Source organism: Fusarium tjaetaba (genome assembly GCF_013396195.1).
Source record: "Fusarium tjaetaba strain NRRL 66243 chromosome Unknown NRRL66243_c0000028, whole genome shotgun sequence".
NCBI lineage: Eukaryota > Fungi > Ascomycota > Sordariomycetes > Hypocreales > Nectriaceae > Fusarium > Fusarium tjaetaba.
The window spans coordinates 163,183-176,728 of NW_023501224.1; the positions used below are offsets into that span (position 1 = coordinate 163,183).

At 47.6% G+C, this 13,546-nt stretch overlaps 7 protein-coding genes across 7 annotated transcripts; 4 read left to right on the forward strand and 3 right to left on the reverse strand.

The window, feature by feature from the left end:
* Positions 1 to 101: 101 nt before the first annotated feature.
* Positions 102 to 1,850, reverse strand: FTJAE_1539 (uncharacterized protein; the record flags this gene model as incomplete). Its single annotated transcript, XM_037347639.1, has 1 exon — positions 102 to 1,850. One exon carries the CDS (start codon positions 1,848 to 1,850, stop codon positions 102 to 104), a length of 1,749 nt encoding a protein of 582 aa, XP_037211391.1.
* Positions 1,851 to 2,192: 342 nt separating this feature from the next.
* FTJAE_1540 (flavin containing protein) lies at positions 2,193 to 3,974 on the reverse strand (the record flags this gene model as incomplete). The annotated part of the gene is made up of 3 exons (XM_037347641.1): positions 2,193 to 3,137; positions 3,194 to 3,492; positions 3,671 to 3,974. 3 exons carry the CDS (start codon positions 3,972 to 3,974, stop codon positions 2,193 to 2,195), a joined length of 1,548 nt encoding a protein of 515 aa, XP_037211392.1.
* Positions 3,975 to 4,651: 677 nt separating this feature from the next.
* On the forward strand, positions 4,652 to 5,983 carry FTJAE_1541 (major facilitator superfamily domain protein; the record flags this gene model as incomplete). The annotated part of the gene is made up of 1 exon (XM_037347642.1): positions 4,652 to 5,983. The coding sequence occupies one exon, from the start codon at positions 4,652 to 4,654 to the stop codon at positions 5,981 to 5,983; it is 1,332 nt and encodes a 443-aa protein (XP_037211393.1).
* Positions 5,984 to 6,376: 393 nt separating this feature from the next.
* On the reverse strand, positions 6,377 to 8,458 carry FTJAE_1542 (uncharacterized protein; the record flags this gene model as incomplete). Its single annotated transcript, XM_037347643.1, has 3 exons — positions 6,377 to 7,290; positions 7,339 to 7,939; positions 8,051 to 8,458. 3 exons carry the CDS (start codon positions 8,456 to 8,458, stop codon positions 6,377 to 6,379), a joined length of 1,923 nt encoding a protein of 640 aa, XP_037211394.1.
* Positions 8,459 to 8,762: 304 nt separating this feature from the next.
* Positions 8,763 to 9,458, forward strand: FTJAE_1543 (O-methyltransferase; the record flags this gene model as incomplete). Its single annotated transcript, XM_037347644.1, has 1 exon — positions 8,763 to 9,458. One exon carries the CDS (start codon positions 8,763 to 8,765, stop codon positions 9,456 to 9,458), a length of 696 nt encoding a protein of 231 aa, XP_037211395.1.
* A 699-nt stretch (positions 9,459 to 10,157) lies between these two features.
* FTJAE_1544 (glycoside hydrolase) lies at positions 10,158 to 11,101 on the forward strand (the record flags this gene model as incomplete). The annotated part of the gene is made up of 2 exons (XM_037347645.1): positions 10,158 to 10,474; positions 10,525 to 11,101. 2 exons carry the CDS (start codon positions 10,158 to 10,160, stop codon positions 11,099 to 11,101), a joined length of 894 nt encoding a protein of 297 aa, XP_037211396.1.
* A 669-nt stretch (positions 11,102 to 11,770) lies between these two features.
* On the forward strand, positions 11,771 to 12,729 carry FTJAE_1545 (uncharacterized protein; the record flags this gene model as incomplete). The annotated part of the gene is made up of 2 exons (XM_037347646.1): positions 11,771 to 11,852; positions 11,912 to 12,729. 2 exons carry the CDS (start codon positions 11,771 to 11,773, stop codon positions 12,727 to 12,729), a joined length of 900 nt encoding a protein of 299 aa, XP_037211397.1.
* Between the last annotated feature and the right edge of the window lie 817 nt (positions 12,730 to 13,546).

The window sequence follows — 13,546 nt, forward strand, 5'->3', positions numbered from 1 at the left end:
GATGGCCTTTCTACCTTTGAGATTGAATTACGAAATATTATAATAACACTAGAATCTATTTATTATTATCTTTAAACAAGAAGCCGGTAAATACCTAGCTCCTAAGTAGATTCACTCTTTATTAAATCGGCTATGTGATCAGTAAAGAACTTATCCAGTTCATCATCCCAATAAGCTGGACCCAATGCCCTGTCCTGTACAACCACATTGGCATCATGGAGTATCTCCAACCAATCTCTCTGATTGGCCCTGACAAAGTCCGGATCCCGAAACAGCTTCCTTACATATAGAAATACTTGACTTTCGTCTTGAGTCAGGACTTGCTTTACATCCGCAGGGCAATCATATGGACACGATTCCTTAGAGAAGTCGAGTTCGATTTGGTTCGTTGTGTTGGCCTCGCTCGCTTCAGAATCTTCCCAGAACTCGAGAAACCTGAGCTGGGAGTATTGCGGCTTCTTGAGCTCCTTTGTTATCTTGACCCTGCCTGACTTGAGGTCATTCCAAAATGAGAGGAAGCCAAGCTTGGAAAGCTGGCGTTTCGATTTGTCCGTTTGGAGTTGGCAAAACATAAATTCATCGTAAGCAATCAGATGGAGTGGACTTAGTCTGACGCCAAATGCGTTGAAGACCATCAGTCCATCGCCCTGACGAATGTGGTCGATGCCTAGCAACTTGTAGCAAAGAACAATACCCCGACGTAGAAATCGAGAGCGTGATTCTTGCCAGCGGTACTCGAGAACGGAATCATGTTCGTCAGTGATCCAAGAAATCCTGCCAATCCAGGGGAGATCCAGGAGAAGAGGCCCCAGTAGCAGCACATGAGACGTGCGCCCGTTGAGGCACAGCTCTATAATCGATACAACATCAGATACGCAGAAATTGTGCCGACAAAGCTGTTTAGAGTCTAGTGCTGAAGTGATAGTCACCTCAATGACTTCATCCTCGGTGCCAATTATGTGACTAATCGAAAGCTCATCAGGGCTCTTCGGTATAGTCTCTGTATAAGGGCTGTTCATGCGATGAAAATTGAAATGGTCAGGGAGAAAAAGTGCCGAAGTGGTCTTTGCAGGATATCTCTCAACACGCCCAACGATTGGGTTCCAGTCTGAGTTATGGAACACATCGATCAATGCCCCGAAGTCGGCAGCTGATATGTCATCCATAGTCTCGAAATAAAACTGATTATCCACATTGTATGCGAAAGACACAAGTGGACCATAGAATCGACGGCTCAAAGGGCCAGCCAGAGCGAGGACCGTCTCATTGAAACCACTGAGGTGACTTTTCGATTTATTAGAAGGCTTCCAGGAAGCAGTTTTGACTGCGTGCCCGAGGGTCTTCCCTTGCGTAGCAGTATCCCGACTGAGGGCACGGATAATCAGGTTGGAATCATCTGAGCCATAATACTGTCCTTTGGTCGCTGCCCTCCAACTGTCGATAGTCGAATGCATGATCTCGAGTTCATGAGCGTCATACTCGTGTTTCTTGAAAACTCCCCAGCAGAACTCAGGACTTGATGCTTGATAAGGAAATATCAAGACCCTGAAATGCTCCTTCGATGGTCGCGGTTCGCTACAAAAAGACGACAGCTTCCGGCAAACCAGTTTATGCACATCCCAATCACTATGTTGGCAGTCGGCTGAGCAGTACTCGGCGTCGTGACAACCAGAACATCTGAGCGATCCGGGCTTCTGACAGGCGATACATGTGACCTTTGTCTTGGGTGCCGCTATATCGCACGGTGCAAGATCCCGAGACAATGGCGGGAGCTTAGCAGTCCTACGCCAAAAGGAATGTTCAGCAAGAGGCACCGTCATGGCGTTTGAAGCCAAAGGAGGGTTGGCCATATTAGCTGCGGCTTGGCTTATGGGTAAATGAGAAATGTTAAGAGGGATTGGGGAAAGTTCAGGCGCGTTGTCAGGTTTCTTCAAGGTGGAGATAGCAGATCAGGCTTGGATACAACAACCAACCAACAACATCAGCTGATAGGCTACAGACAAGCCACAACTGCTAGACCGCTGGTGTTAACACTAACAATTAATCAGAGTCTGACATAAGAGAGAGATGCTTTGCTTCAAGGCTTGGGAGCAATTATAAGATTTTCTCAATAAATAGCTAAGTGTGAAGTTTCCTCATAATGCCTGATTAGATTCTTAGGTTTCTATAGGTTTGTGTTTTTAACAGATAGCTTAACTTGAGCCATTTATAAGACTAACAATGTCGCCACCATCATACTCCATTCCAAAGGAACTCAGTAGATTTGTAGCAGCCGTCTCACCGGTAGCAAAGGCTCCGTGAACACATCCATTAGCAACCAGAGTGCAATGCTCGCCGGCAAACTGCAGACGACTATGTTTGTGATTCGTCAAAGCGTCAGTGAATAGGCTGGGCTCATCACCGACCTTGTCGGCCGAGTAGGTTCCAAAACCAGCCAATGGATCCTGAGTCCATTTTGTGCACTCGATACTCACAAGTTGAGGTAGGGCCTTGTATGGCTCAGTACGGTAAAGATTGAACAGAGGCCGAAAGAAGCTATACAGCTGCTCATTGCTCATTGCTTCGACCCGCTGCGTCAAGGGCTCGGCGACCTGGACACATAGCTCCTTTCTCCCCGACATTAGCCAGGTGTTAACAGTGACAGTAGGGTGGGCTAGGACGCCCTCTGTGACAAGCCCTTCTTCTTGATGTTCAGGAGGTGCCGGGTAGTAGATAAGCTGGTCATGGTCCTTGGTCCAAAAGACATCGGCAAACTCAAAGAATACTTTGCCCAGGGCGCCATAACTGAATCGACTTATCCCCTCACTGATATCAGACGGAAGAGCAGGCGTGAATGAAATTAACTGGCGACGGAGGACGCCCAAGGGCACTGTAACCACGACCGCATCGGCCATCAAACGCTTTTCCTTGCCCTGAGCGTCCTGACAGGTGACGACAGCACGTGAGGCTCCGTCCTCGCTCCACTGAACATGGCTGACGTGATGATTTAAGTGAATAGAGTCGAGTATTGACTCAGCCGTCCACCCAACGATCTTTTGGTAGCCACCATGTAGAACGTAGAGGTTACGCTCCGTAACAAAATAGCTGAGATGCTTGGATGATGCTACAGACGTACTTGTGCCTATCCAGAGTTCTATCTATAGTATCGTTAACATGTGCTCGTAAGTTGTTGGGCCAAGACAAGGATACTGACCTCTCTTGTAGCTTGTGGCGCCCAGAGGCGCTCATCTTCAGTGATCAGATCGTGCTTCTTCACAAATGATCTCACTAACTCGTCGACGCTTTTGTCTTCAGCATCCGGATTATTCTTATAAAACCACTCACAGTAATCGGCGAATTCGTCCGCCACTTTCTTGGCTTTGAACTGAGCGCCGGCTTTACCGTAAGGTGTGTAGTACAAAGGAGCCCCGTCATCGTAGTAATAATCGACTCCCAGCTTCGGGATCAACTTGGTCAATTTGTTTTGCGATGTTTCGTGCATCCAGGCGGCACCTTTAAGCAAACGTTAGCTTATCTCGTGACGACGGCAAGTTGTGCCCTTAGAGGGAACGTATGTGTTGACATACCTACACCGGCATTGCACATGCAGGTGTGATAGGACGGCACACAGCCCAAGCTCTGAGGTCTGCAGCTTACTGTTAACCACATGTGTTGTTGGACTGGCACATACCGAGATCACGCGTCTTGCCGGGCTGGCTGCTGGCGCAGATGCGGCCACCGATACGGTCACGGGCCTCGACGATTACAACATCGAGGCCGTGGCGGCGCAGGACTGAAGCAGCTCGGAGCCCAGAAATTCCAGCGCCGACTACAATCACCTTCTTCGGTGGCTCTACATTTGGGGGAGGGTTATCTCCTCGCATTCGAGCCTTCTCATCAGAGCCAGTGATGATAGAATGTTTGAGCAGGCTTTCATAATTGGAGCCGCAATTGCTTGGTTTTTCCAAGGCGCTGGGTATAAGGGTAGTAGCCATGATGAACGTTTTGGATAGTGTTTGATAGTAAGATAACTTGGGTTTGGGTTCAGGTTTGGACTGGGGTGCTTTGTGTTTGCTGTTATCCAAGTATCTACCCCATGCGATATGAAAGGGGCTCTTAAATCATGGTAGCAGTGGCTGGGGAAAGGGGGCATCATTAGGGACCAAGGTTCGGCTAAGTGGCAGCCGCGTCATTTGCATGAATGCCCTTATCAAGATGATCGTAGAACTAAGCCGTAAGAAGGCAGTCAATGGAGACGAGGTCCTGTTAGTTTAATCATTATCAGGTAAGTTTGCGGGGAAATCTGATGAATCTCCATGCCGAAGTCCCGAGATAGTGATAACGGTCAGCCTGTCAGGCCCGATGAGGCATGTTTTCCGTCCAGACAGTATTACCGGCTTATACTAACCCAAAGGAGTCACACATTGTCATTTTCCATTGATTGCTACCTATCGACGAAGAGAAACACTACTCTTGGAGGCATCACGGTCTAAACCAATGAGGTGTTAGTTGTCCCGAACTTCCGAAGATATGAACATTCCAGGGTGTATTGCGCGGTCTCTGATATAATAAATCAGAGGCCTTCATGGCCGATCTGATAATCATGCCAAAGCCAACATTGTGCTCGTCACAACTCTAATCTTTCTTGTTATATTCAAGTCAAATAAACAACATGCAGTCTCAAGCGACCGACCTTGATATTATTGGAACGCAACGCATTCTCGGCTCTGAGGGACACCTTACGCTCAACCCCCAACCGACCAACTCCCCCAACGATCCTCTGAACTGGTCGCCATGGCGCAAATACTGGCACGCATTCCTCGTACTCTTCATCGTGGGTTTGACTGCTGCCACCAGCAACTCAGCCGGCAGCGCTTCAGATGCGCTCCTGGCGAAAGGTATTAGCGACAGCACTGAAAACACAGGTGCTGGTGTCTTATTCGCCGGCATCGGTTACACGACACTTCTCCTCTCCCCACTGCCCGCCTTGTATGGCCGTCGCAGCACATACCTCCTCTGCCTCCTTTCGTCCATTGCTGGGAGTATATGGTTCGCCAAGACGTCGCGCTCTGCTGATGCTATCTGGAGCCAGCTCTTTGTCGGTGCCTCCGAGTCTTGTGCCGAGGCTGCCGCACAGTTGTCGCTCTCGGAGCTATTCTATAGCCATCAACGCGGTATGGTTCTGGGCCTCTATATCCTCGCCACCAGTGTTGGGACTTTTCTTGGTCCGCTGTTTGCCGGCCTTATCACCGACAGTAAGCTTGGCTGGAGCTGGATTGGCTGGCTTGCGGCCATCATCAGCGTGGTAACCTTTGTTGTCTTTCTTTTTGGCTTCGAGGAGACAAGCTTTTGTCGCAGAGCTATTCTGGAAGGTATCAGACTATCCAATGAAAATGCAGAGGCTCCCAAAATGGAGAAAGTCAACTTTGGAAGCGACAATGCATCGGAACGAGGTGAGCAGGTGAGCTCGTTACAGGATGAACCCAAGACATACTGGCAGCGCATTGCGCTAGTAACGCCGTCACCCACGCTCATAGGCTTTGGCTTCAAGCAATACTTCTCCTCACTGCTTGGAACATTCCGAGTCTTTACCTTCCCAGCTGTTCTCTATGCTGGGCTACAATGGGGCGCGCAAGATGCGTGGCTGACCTTTTACCTTACTGTCGAGGAGGATAACTACTACGATGCCCCATGGAATTATGGCGATACATCGGTGGCATTGATGAACATACCTACTCTGATTGGTGCTGTTATTGGCTGCTTCTATGGAGGTTGGTTCTCGGATAAATTCGTTGAGTGGATGGCACGGCGTCGAGGTGGCATAAGCGAAGCTGAAGACCGACTATGGCTTATGTATCCGGCAGCCATAATCAACCCTGTTGGTCTTATTATTTTTGGCATTGGGTCTGATAAGGGGTGGCTGTTTCCCAAGCTTTGGGCCGCTTATATCGGTCTGGGCTTCATAGGTTTCGGCTGGGGTTGCGCAGGAGATATTGGTAAGTGACAACTCCCTTCTTATACAATGAAGATAGCTTCTCCTAACCAAAACCCCAAGGTATGAGTTATCTTGCCGACTGCTACCCGGACATGATCTTGGAGGGAATGGTAGGCGTGGCTGTGATCAACAATAGCATCGCCCTTGTATTCACCTTCTGCGCGAGTATCTGGATGGACAGTCAATCTCTTACCTGGGTTTTCTCAATTATTGGCCTGCTGTCTTTCGTCTTCTTCATGACAACCGCCCCTATGCAATATTGGGGCAAGACAGCTCGGCGCTGGACAGCACCTATGTACTGTAGATTTATTGAACATAGAGACGGACTTTGACATGGGAAGTCCTACTGCGTAGCAAAAATATTGATTGTTATTTTCCAAATCCGTGTCGAGCTCATTTAACCTAGGCTTCCAAAATATCCAGCATGTCCAAACCACCAGGCTGCCCAATGTATGTCTCCCATAACTCATCAAACAGGAAGGGCATCTCGAGCTGATCGAGCTCTTGGCTCTTAGACCCCGACAAACCGAAGTCGAGAGGCGCTGCATCTTCAGTATATGCAGAGATAGTCGTAGATGGCGACCAGACTCCATATGAGACTAACAACTGCGTTAAAATTTCTAGTAACTTGGCAGCCATTCTGGAATGATCTTTGACATCGTCCAGCCTCTTCATAACCTCCATCAGCTCAGATAATTGCGTCTGGCCATCCTGGTTGCAGCATATATCAGTAGTGAGAACAAGCGCCCCAATAAACATGTGGAAAATGGTGCCCTGTATCTTCATGAAATCTGCAGAGTGCAGCAAATCTGTCATGCTCATGCCTCGCTGTGAAGCCAAGACAGCTCGAGCAGCTTTCAAGCCAGCCTGCCGTGAGAATGCGTGTAAAGCCTTGTTAAGACGTCCAGGAATATACGGAAAATGCAGCCCGCACCGGAAAATATTGATTAGGAGGTTGATCAACAGTCGCTGCATTGGGGTATGCGGGTACTTCTGGTCATTCTGTTTGACCTCTTCGCATTCTGACCTGTCCATCTTGAAGAATTCTGGGAGTTCGTGTAGTAACGACTCAAGCTTTGCATCGAGCGAAAGTATCAGCTCGCATGATGCTTCACCTGGATCATGTGGCATCAGATCGGAAATGCAGCGAACTACCTCGGCGACTTTGATGCGTTGGAGATTGTAGGACATAGTGGTTGGCTCTGACAGAGGCCTCTCTTTTCGATCAGAGCTACTGAGGTCAGCATCGTTAATATGTCTTGGAAGGTTGGTCCTGATTAGGTTTGGTTGGATGAGGTAAGTAGCTCCAGATGTTCCTAGGTCAGGTCAGCATGGTAACATCGTCTTGAATCACAGATACTCACCTTCTGCCTTTGAGGATGCCCAATCAGTTGCAACAAGATACCACCAAACTCTTCTCTTTATCTCTTGTGTTATTGGGTCCGCATCAACCTTGGACTGGGCCGGCCTTACAGATACTCGGTCAACAACATGGAGTCCAAGGCTATGAGAAACAGCAATAGCTTCAGCGATCAAGACTCGATACCGAGGAGAGAAGGTCTCGGTATGATGGATTCCAAAGCCAAGAAGGATCAAGGCCTGGACGTTTTCGAGAGTGTGATCTGCTCGTCGACGATGCTGCTCCAGACAGTCCATCGCCATTCGAATGTAGGCGGCGAATAACGCTAGCCTTTCCTTGAGTATCGGAATAGCTGTAGCCAAGTCACCATTCACAGGCTCAAGGATCGTCGCCAGTGCTATGACAGACAGTATCAATGCCAACCCACGAGGTGCAGTTGTTGCAGAGATATTAACGATCTGGTCATATGCCTCGTGTATGAGACTGTGTGCGTGGGGCTCGTAGATGATGTTCTGGACATGGCCCAAGTACTGGAAGTATACTTGAAACAGGCGTATTGTCTCCCACTTGGGAGGTAGTTGTATGTGGCGATGTTCGATCAATTTCTGAGATCTGTAGTCTGTTGTGATGGATATACTAAGCTCATGTGTGAGCGCACGATACTTGCTGCTGTTAGTACAGACGTCATTATCCTCTTTGATTGTTGTCAAACTTACTAAGAAGCTGTCATTGACCGAGTATTTGGTTGCTTGCATTTGATCCTCAGGAGGCATCGACTCAACAACGTCATTGGAAGCGGGGTCTTGGTTTTGCGAGACGCCAGGCACGTTGAAGCGAATGGCATTCAGCTGGTCGCCGATCGGGGTCGATATAGAGACATGCTTGCATCTTTTATTGGGCCTGAGGGAAGACTCGATCTGATCTAGTCTTGAAAGGATACTCGACAGTGTTGAAGAGTCTGAGTCTTGAGGCAATGGTCGCTTGACTGCTCGGCCAGGAGGCAGGTCTTGCTCTGTGCACTCGACGGATCGAGCAACACAATTCGCGCATGGCTGTAGCCTATCGCATTTGAGCTTTCTCTGGCGACATGAGAGACATGCATTTCTCTGCGCGTCTGGTGCCATTGTCAATGTACCTGTGACCAGTTGGTCGGACCCACGGATCCGTGAGATCCGTCAGCGCACGGTAGATCATCGGGCTACAGGTGGAACGAATCACAGCCACGGAACTCCGATCTGATCCGGTCCGGTCCGGTCCGTGGACGATGGAGATCTCGGATCCGTCATCAAGTTTCAATTATTAGACTCGGTATATATAGCTATGCTCAGTGTCTCTATGATGTGAATGTTACAGAAAAACAGCAGCATTACTTTCTTTCAATCCCAACGTCAACACATCTTGCTACCAAACCATTTCATAGCCACTGCCATGCCCGACATTGACTTTAACGCTATAGCGGCGGCTGCCAATTTTGACAATTTCCGCCAGGCTCCAATCTTGGATACTCTCGCCAATGATGCCCTCCTTTCTCCCAACTCCAAGTTAGAACAAGCCCTCGCCAACTCAACCGCCAAGGGCCTTCCTCCCATAAGCGTCACCCCAATGTCTGGCCAGCATCTATCTATCCTCACTCAACTCATGGGCGCAAAGTCAGTGCTAGAAATCGGCACACTGGGTGGATACTCAGCTATCTGCTTTGCTCAAGGCGGTGCCAAAGTAACAAGCATTGAGATCGATCCGAAACATCGTGACGTCGCACTTGAGAATGTCGCAGGTTTTGACGTTGATGTTATACTCGGAGCTGCGCTTGATGTCCTACCCAAGCTGGCAGAGGAGAATCGACAATTTGATATGGTCTTCATCGATGCTGAATTTGAGGATCATATGGAGCACTTTGACTGGGCTGTTAAATTGACCCGGCCTGGTGGATGTGTCTTCTTCGACGACGTGGTGCCGGCGATGTTCAATAATGGCGAGGTAAAGCCTGGCGCGGATTCTATCTTGACGCATATTGGGAAGGATCATAGAGTCAAGGCTGCACTGATGCCCAATGTGGCGTGTCACCCCATGTTGCCCACGCCCATCTTCAATGGCTTCGTATTGGCTCTAGTTCAAGGGCACTGATGAAGATGGCAGTAAAGATCGCTGCGATAAGTACTATAGTTAACACTGTAATATACATTCTTGCCGCTCTCTTGCATTTTTGGCTGCCATTTGGTATATGTAATACCTATTGCTTTAAGACTAGACGTGACGGGGTAATTAGCCTCACTAACTTAGCGTCTGCTAACCACTGCGTAAATCAGACCATTCTAGTCCCAAAGCCTCCAGGATTTATTCCTGGTATGTGGGTTCATCATAGCGAGTAGCTAGACCACGAGCGAGTCCGAGAATATGCTAAGCCCCCTTAAGCCTTACCCTTTTCAGCTTACATGTCATCAGCGATCCAAGCCACATTCCTTCGGGAGGCATCCTACAAGACAAAAGTACTTTTTCACAGCCTTAAGCCGGACATTTTAGACATTTGTATGAAGCGTGAATGGACCAGAAAAATGCTAAAGAGCTCACTAGACCTCAATTCACCCCGTACACTTACCTTTTGTCACTTACAGGCTCGATTGCTGGCCCTGTAGTCCAGCCGGGTTATGCGACTTTTATAAAGCTCTGACCTTTAGCTGCATCGGAAAAGCTTTTCTCCAACCGCCACAGTCTGCCTTGCCTTGCCGAATTCCGGTCAGCTCATAAGCCCTATAAGTAAGCTGCAGCAGCAATACGAAAATAACTCTCGCACCTCCTCAACTCATCCATTTCAAGCCTGCAAAGATGGCCTCCAACCTCTATCCCCATAGAGGCTTTATGCTTGATACAGGCCGAAAGTTCTTCCCTGTCAAAGCCATTCTTCACTTGTTGACCTTGCTTCACCAATACAACTTCAATGTCTTTCACTGGCATATCTACGATGCGGAAAGCTTTCCTCTACTTTGGCCTGGGGGCGAGGGCTTGACGAATGCTAGTGTCAAGTACAGCCAAACTCACACGTTCTATACGCCTACCGATATCCAGAACATCGTCTCTTATGCCGAGAACCTTGGGATTATGGTGTATCCGGAGACAGACATGCCTGGTCACAGCGATATCTGGTATGTCATACGATACCCCCGCTTTAACGTTACTAACGGCATTTTACCAGGGGAATATGGAAAAAGAATTTGGTTGTAGGCAAGGCAAGCTTGACAAAGCCAGACGCCCAGCTCGACATCAGAACGAACAACAAAGCAGTGTACGATAATATCACCAACTTGGTAGCTACCGTCGACGGGTATTTCGGCTCACCTTACCATCATTTTGGCGGCGATGAGGTGGCATACATGTGGAATACCAAGGACGACAACAAGTTATTCAATACATTTCTGAACTGGCTCAAGACACTCACTCCCAAGAAATCGGTCATCTTATGGGACGATCCTCTCACCGACTCCGAAAAAAGCATCACTTTAGCAAAGGACTGGATCATTCAAACTTGGCACAAAGGCACCACTTCAAAGATACTCAAAAAGGGACATCGGGTCATTGTTTCCGAGTCTGACACTTTCTATATCGGAAATGCAGATGCTGACAAGATATCCAAATTCGTGTTCCCCAAGGACTCCAAGGTCTTAGGATTCGAAATCGCGTGGTTCACTTCACAGGATGATAGTCCAAGTGATTTGGATCAAGACTGGATTCTGGATCCCTTAAAGGCTGCATCGAAGATCCGAAGGAAGTAAAGAGGGGCAGGGAGCCTTAAGGAGCCAGTACATAAGTTAGGCTTGACTGTTTATCACTTAAAACTAAAGCTTAAGATACTAAACTCTATTTAACTCTAATACTCCTGTTTATTGTTTATATATATTTCCAGTCAGTAAGTCACAGCTAAAAGTTCAATCGTGGTAGCGGAGGTGGAAAGATAACAAGCCTGTTAAACATTGATATCTTGTCTTATAAGCTCTCTACAACTAACTAGAGCAGTCAGTTAGCCGTTGTCGATAAGATAAACTTTTCGGCTTCAATGACTTAAATACCCTTTATGGGAAAGGGCTTATAAAGTTCCAATCGTTAAGGCAAGATAATAACACATATAAATCTGATTCTCCCCGCACTACCCTAGATTGGCAAACACAACACAGTCAAGGTGGGTCTTTATGCTATCTTAAGGTCATCGCGCTATCGATTGCAAGGATGCGGAACACTCAGGGGTCCAATTACCTTTAGGCATAGGTATAGGCTTAGCTTTAGTAACGACACTATTGGTTTTTGGAAATGAGTTGAGCTCTCCTTGGCCAGTCGCCTCGATGTAACAAAAGCTATACTAATCCTCTTTCCTTTCCTTTTCCTTTTTTCCTATTATCATCTCTCGCTGATTATTTCTCACCTCAGTCACTCCTTAACAGATCGCAATGCATTCCAATATCCTGTTAGCCGTCAGCCTTTTGATGGCTGGGTCCGCTTTTGCAGGTCCTTGCAAGCCAAGAACATCGGGTATGTACACCAATTGATCCATCTTCGGAGCGACTGCTAAACGAGAAATTCTTCGGCAGCTTCAAATGCATTGACGGCCACGCTCACTACTACCGAGCCTACCCCAACCACCATCGCTACTGAGACTACTATTGCGACGTCAGACTCATCCAAGATAACTGCCATCGACAACATCACTACCACGACGTCTGAAGCTGATAGCAGTACCACCGCCCAGACCGGACCCACGACTGCTACCTCTGAACACGAACACGAAAGCACCACTGCGTCATCGGTTTCATCTCAGCCGACGACCACAGGAGACATCACCACGACTTCAGAGGCAGAGAGCACCACCAAGGCTGACACCACTACCACTGCTGTCGCCGCCCCAACCTTTAGCATCCTCGCTGGAAGTGCTCCTCTAACTGGCGATGTCCTCGAGGCTGATGGTTACCAGGGTAGCTACCCACAGTTCAATCCCTCATTTAACCCTCTGAGTCCACCTTACAGCCCCAGAACATGGGTCATCGAGCCCAGCACCGACCATATCAAGGACACAGCCAGTGGAAATTATTTATGCGCCTACTATCTCTTTGTGCAACAGAACGGTGGAGCAGCATCCATTTCTACCTGTGATGAGAGTCGCAACCCGGGGCCTAACAGCATGTACGGTTATTTGTCCTGTCAAATTGTGAACAGTCAGCTCTCGTGTACAGCTCCCAAGACTGTGTGCACCTTCGACGGAGACTATACCTGTGTCACCTCACCTGGCCAAGAGAGCGCTTACAATCAGATTGTAGCGTTGGAAAGTGAGACTAGTGATGCGTCTATCGCGATCTATGAGACTACGCCCAACAACTGGACACCAATGGTACTTGATGTTCAAGAAGTCTAAGCTACTGTAAAGAGATAGCTATAGCTAGTATATATAAAGCATGCTATATATATATCTTTATAATGTTTTTATTTTATATTATATATTTTAATAGTCTTTAATTTAACAAGGGCCAGAAGGATCATGGAATAAATATAAATCAGTTATGCTTGACCTTTCATAACTCAATCGTTGAGCTTGATATACTAAACTCTATTAGATTGTAATGCTCCCACCCGATATTAATATATGCTGACGTGCAGTGCAAGATATATATCTACCTGATCAATGTATATAAAATATCTTGAAAGTTAGGTGCAGAAATAGTCATGATCATAAACCAAGATATGCCGGTCTGCATAGACCACCGCAGGGCAATTGGGTAGGAGCTACAGATAACCTTGTCACGAGAAGCATCATAGCCGCAAGTGAGAATTAATGAGATGGAACGCACGCGATCCTATACAGGGTGTTGTGTGCGTCCTGGGTACATTGAAGCAGCCATTGATTCTATTGAACTGTCCTGAGACCTTCTTGTAGCTAAGCGCCAATTAAAGCACTACCAGTTTAATGTGACCTCGATCTCATACGCTATACTTCCGATATGCTTAGCTACCCTCAGAGACCATTATATTAAGATTCTCAGTTAAGAAGTACCTAGAAACTACATTTAAGCTTTATACGAGGCCCGTGATCGAGATCAGCAGCGGGGTCTATTAACTCAAGATACAGGGAACGTGCTGTACAAATTGGTCTACTCGGTAGGTTTCTGGCTTACAGAAACCTTTCAATAGTCCATTTTGTGATTTTCTTTTAAGCTTGCGGAAACACATAAGCA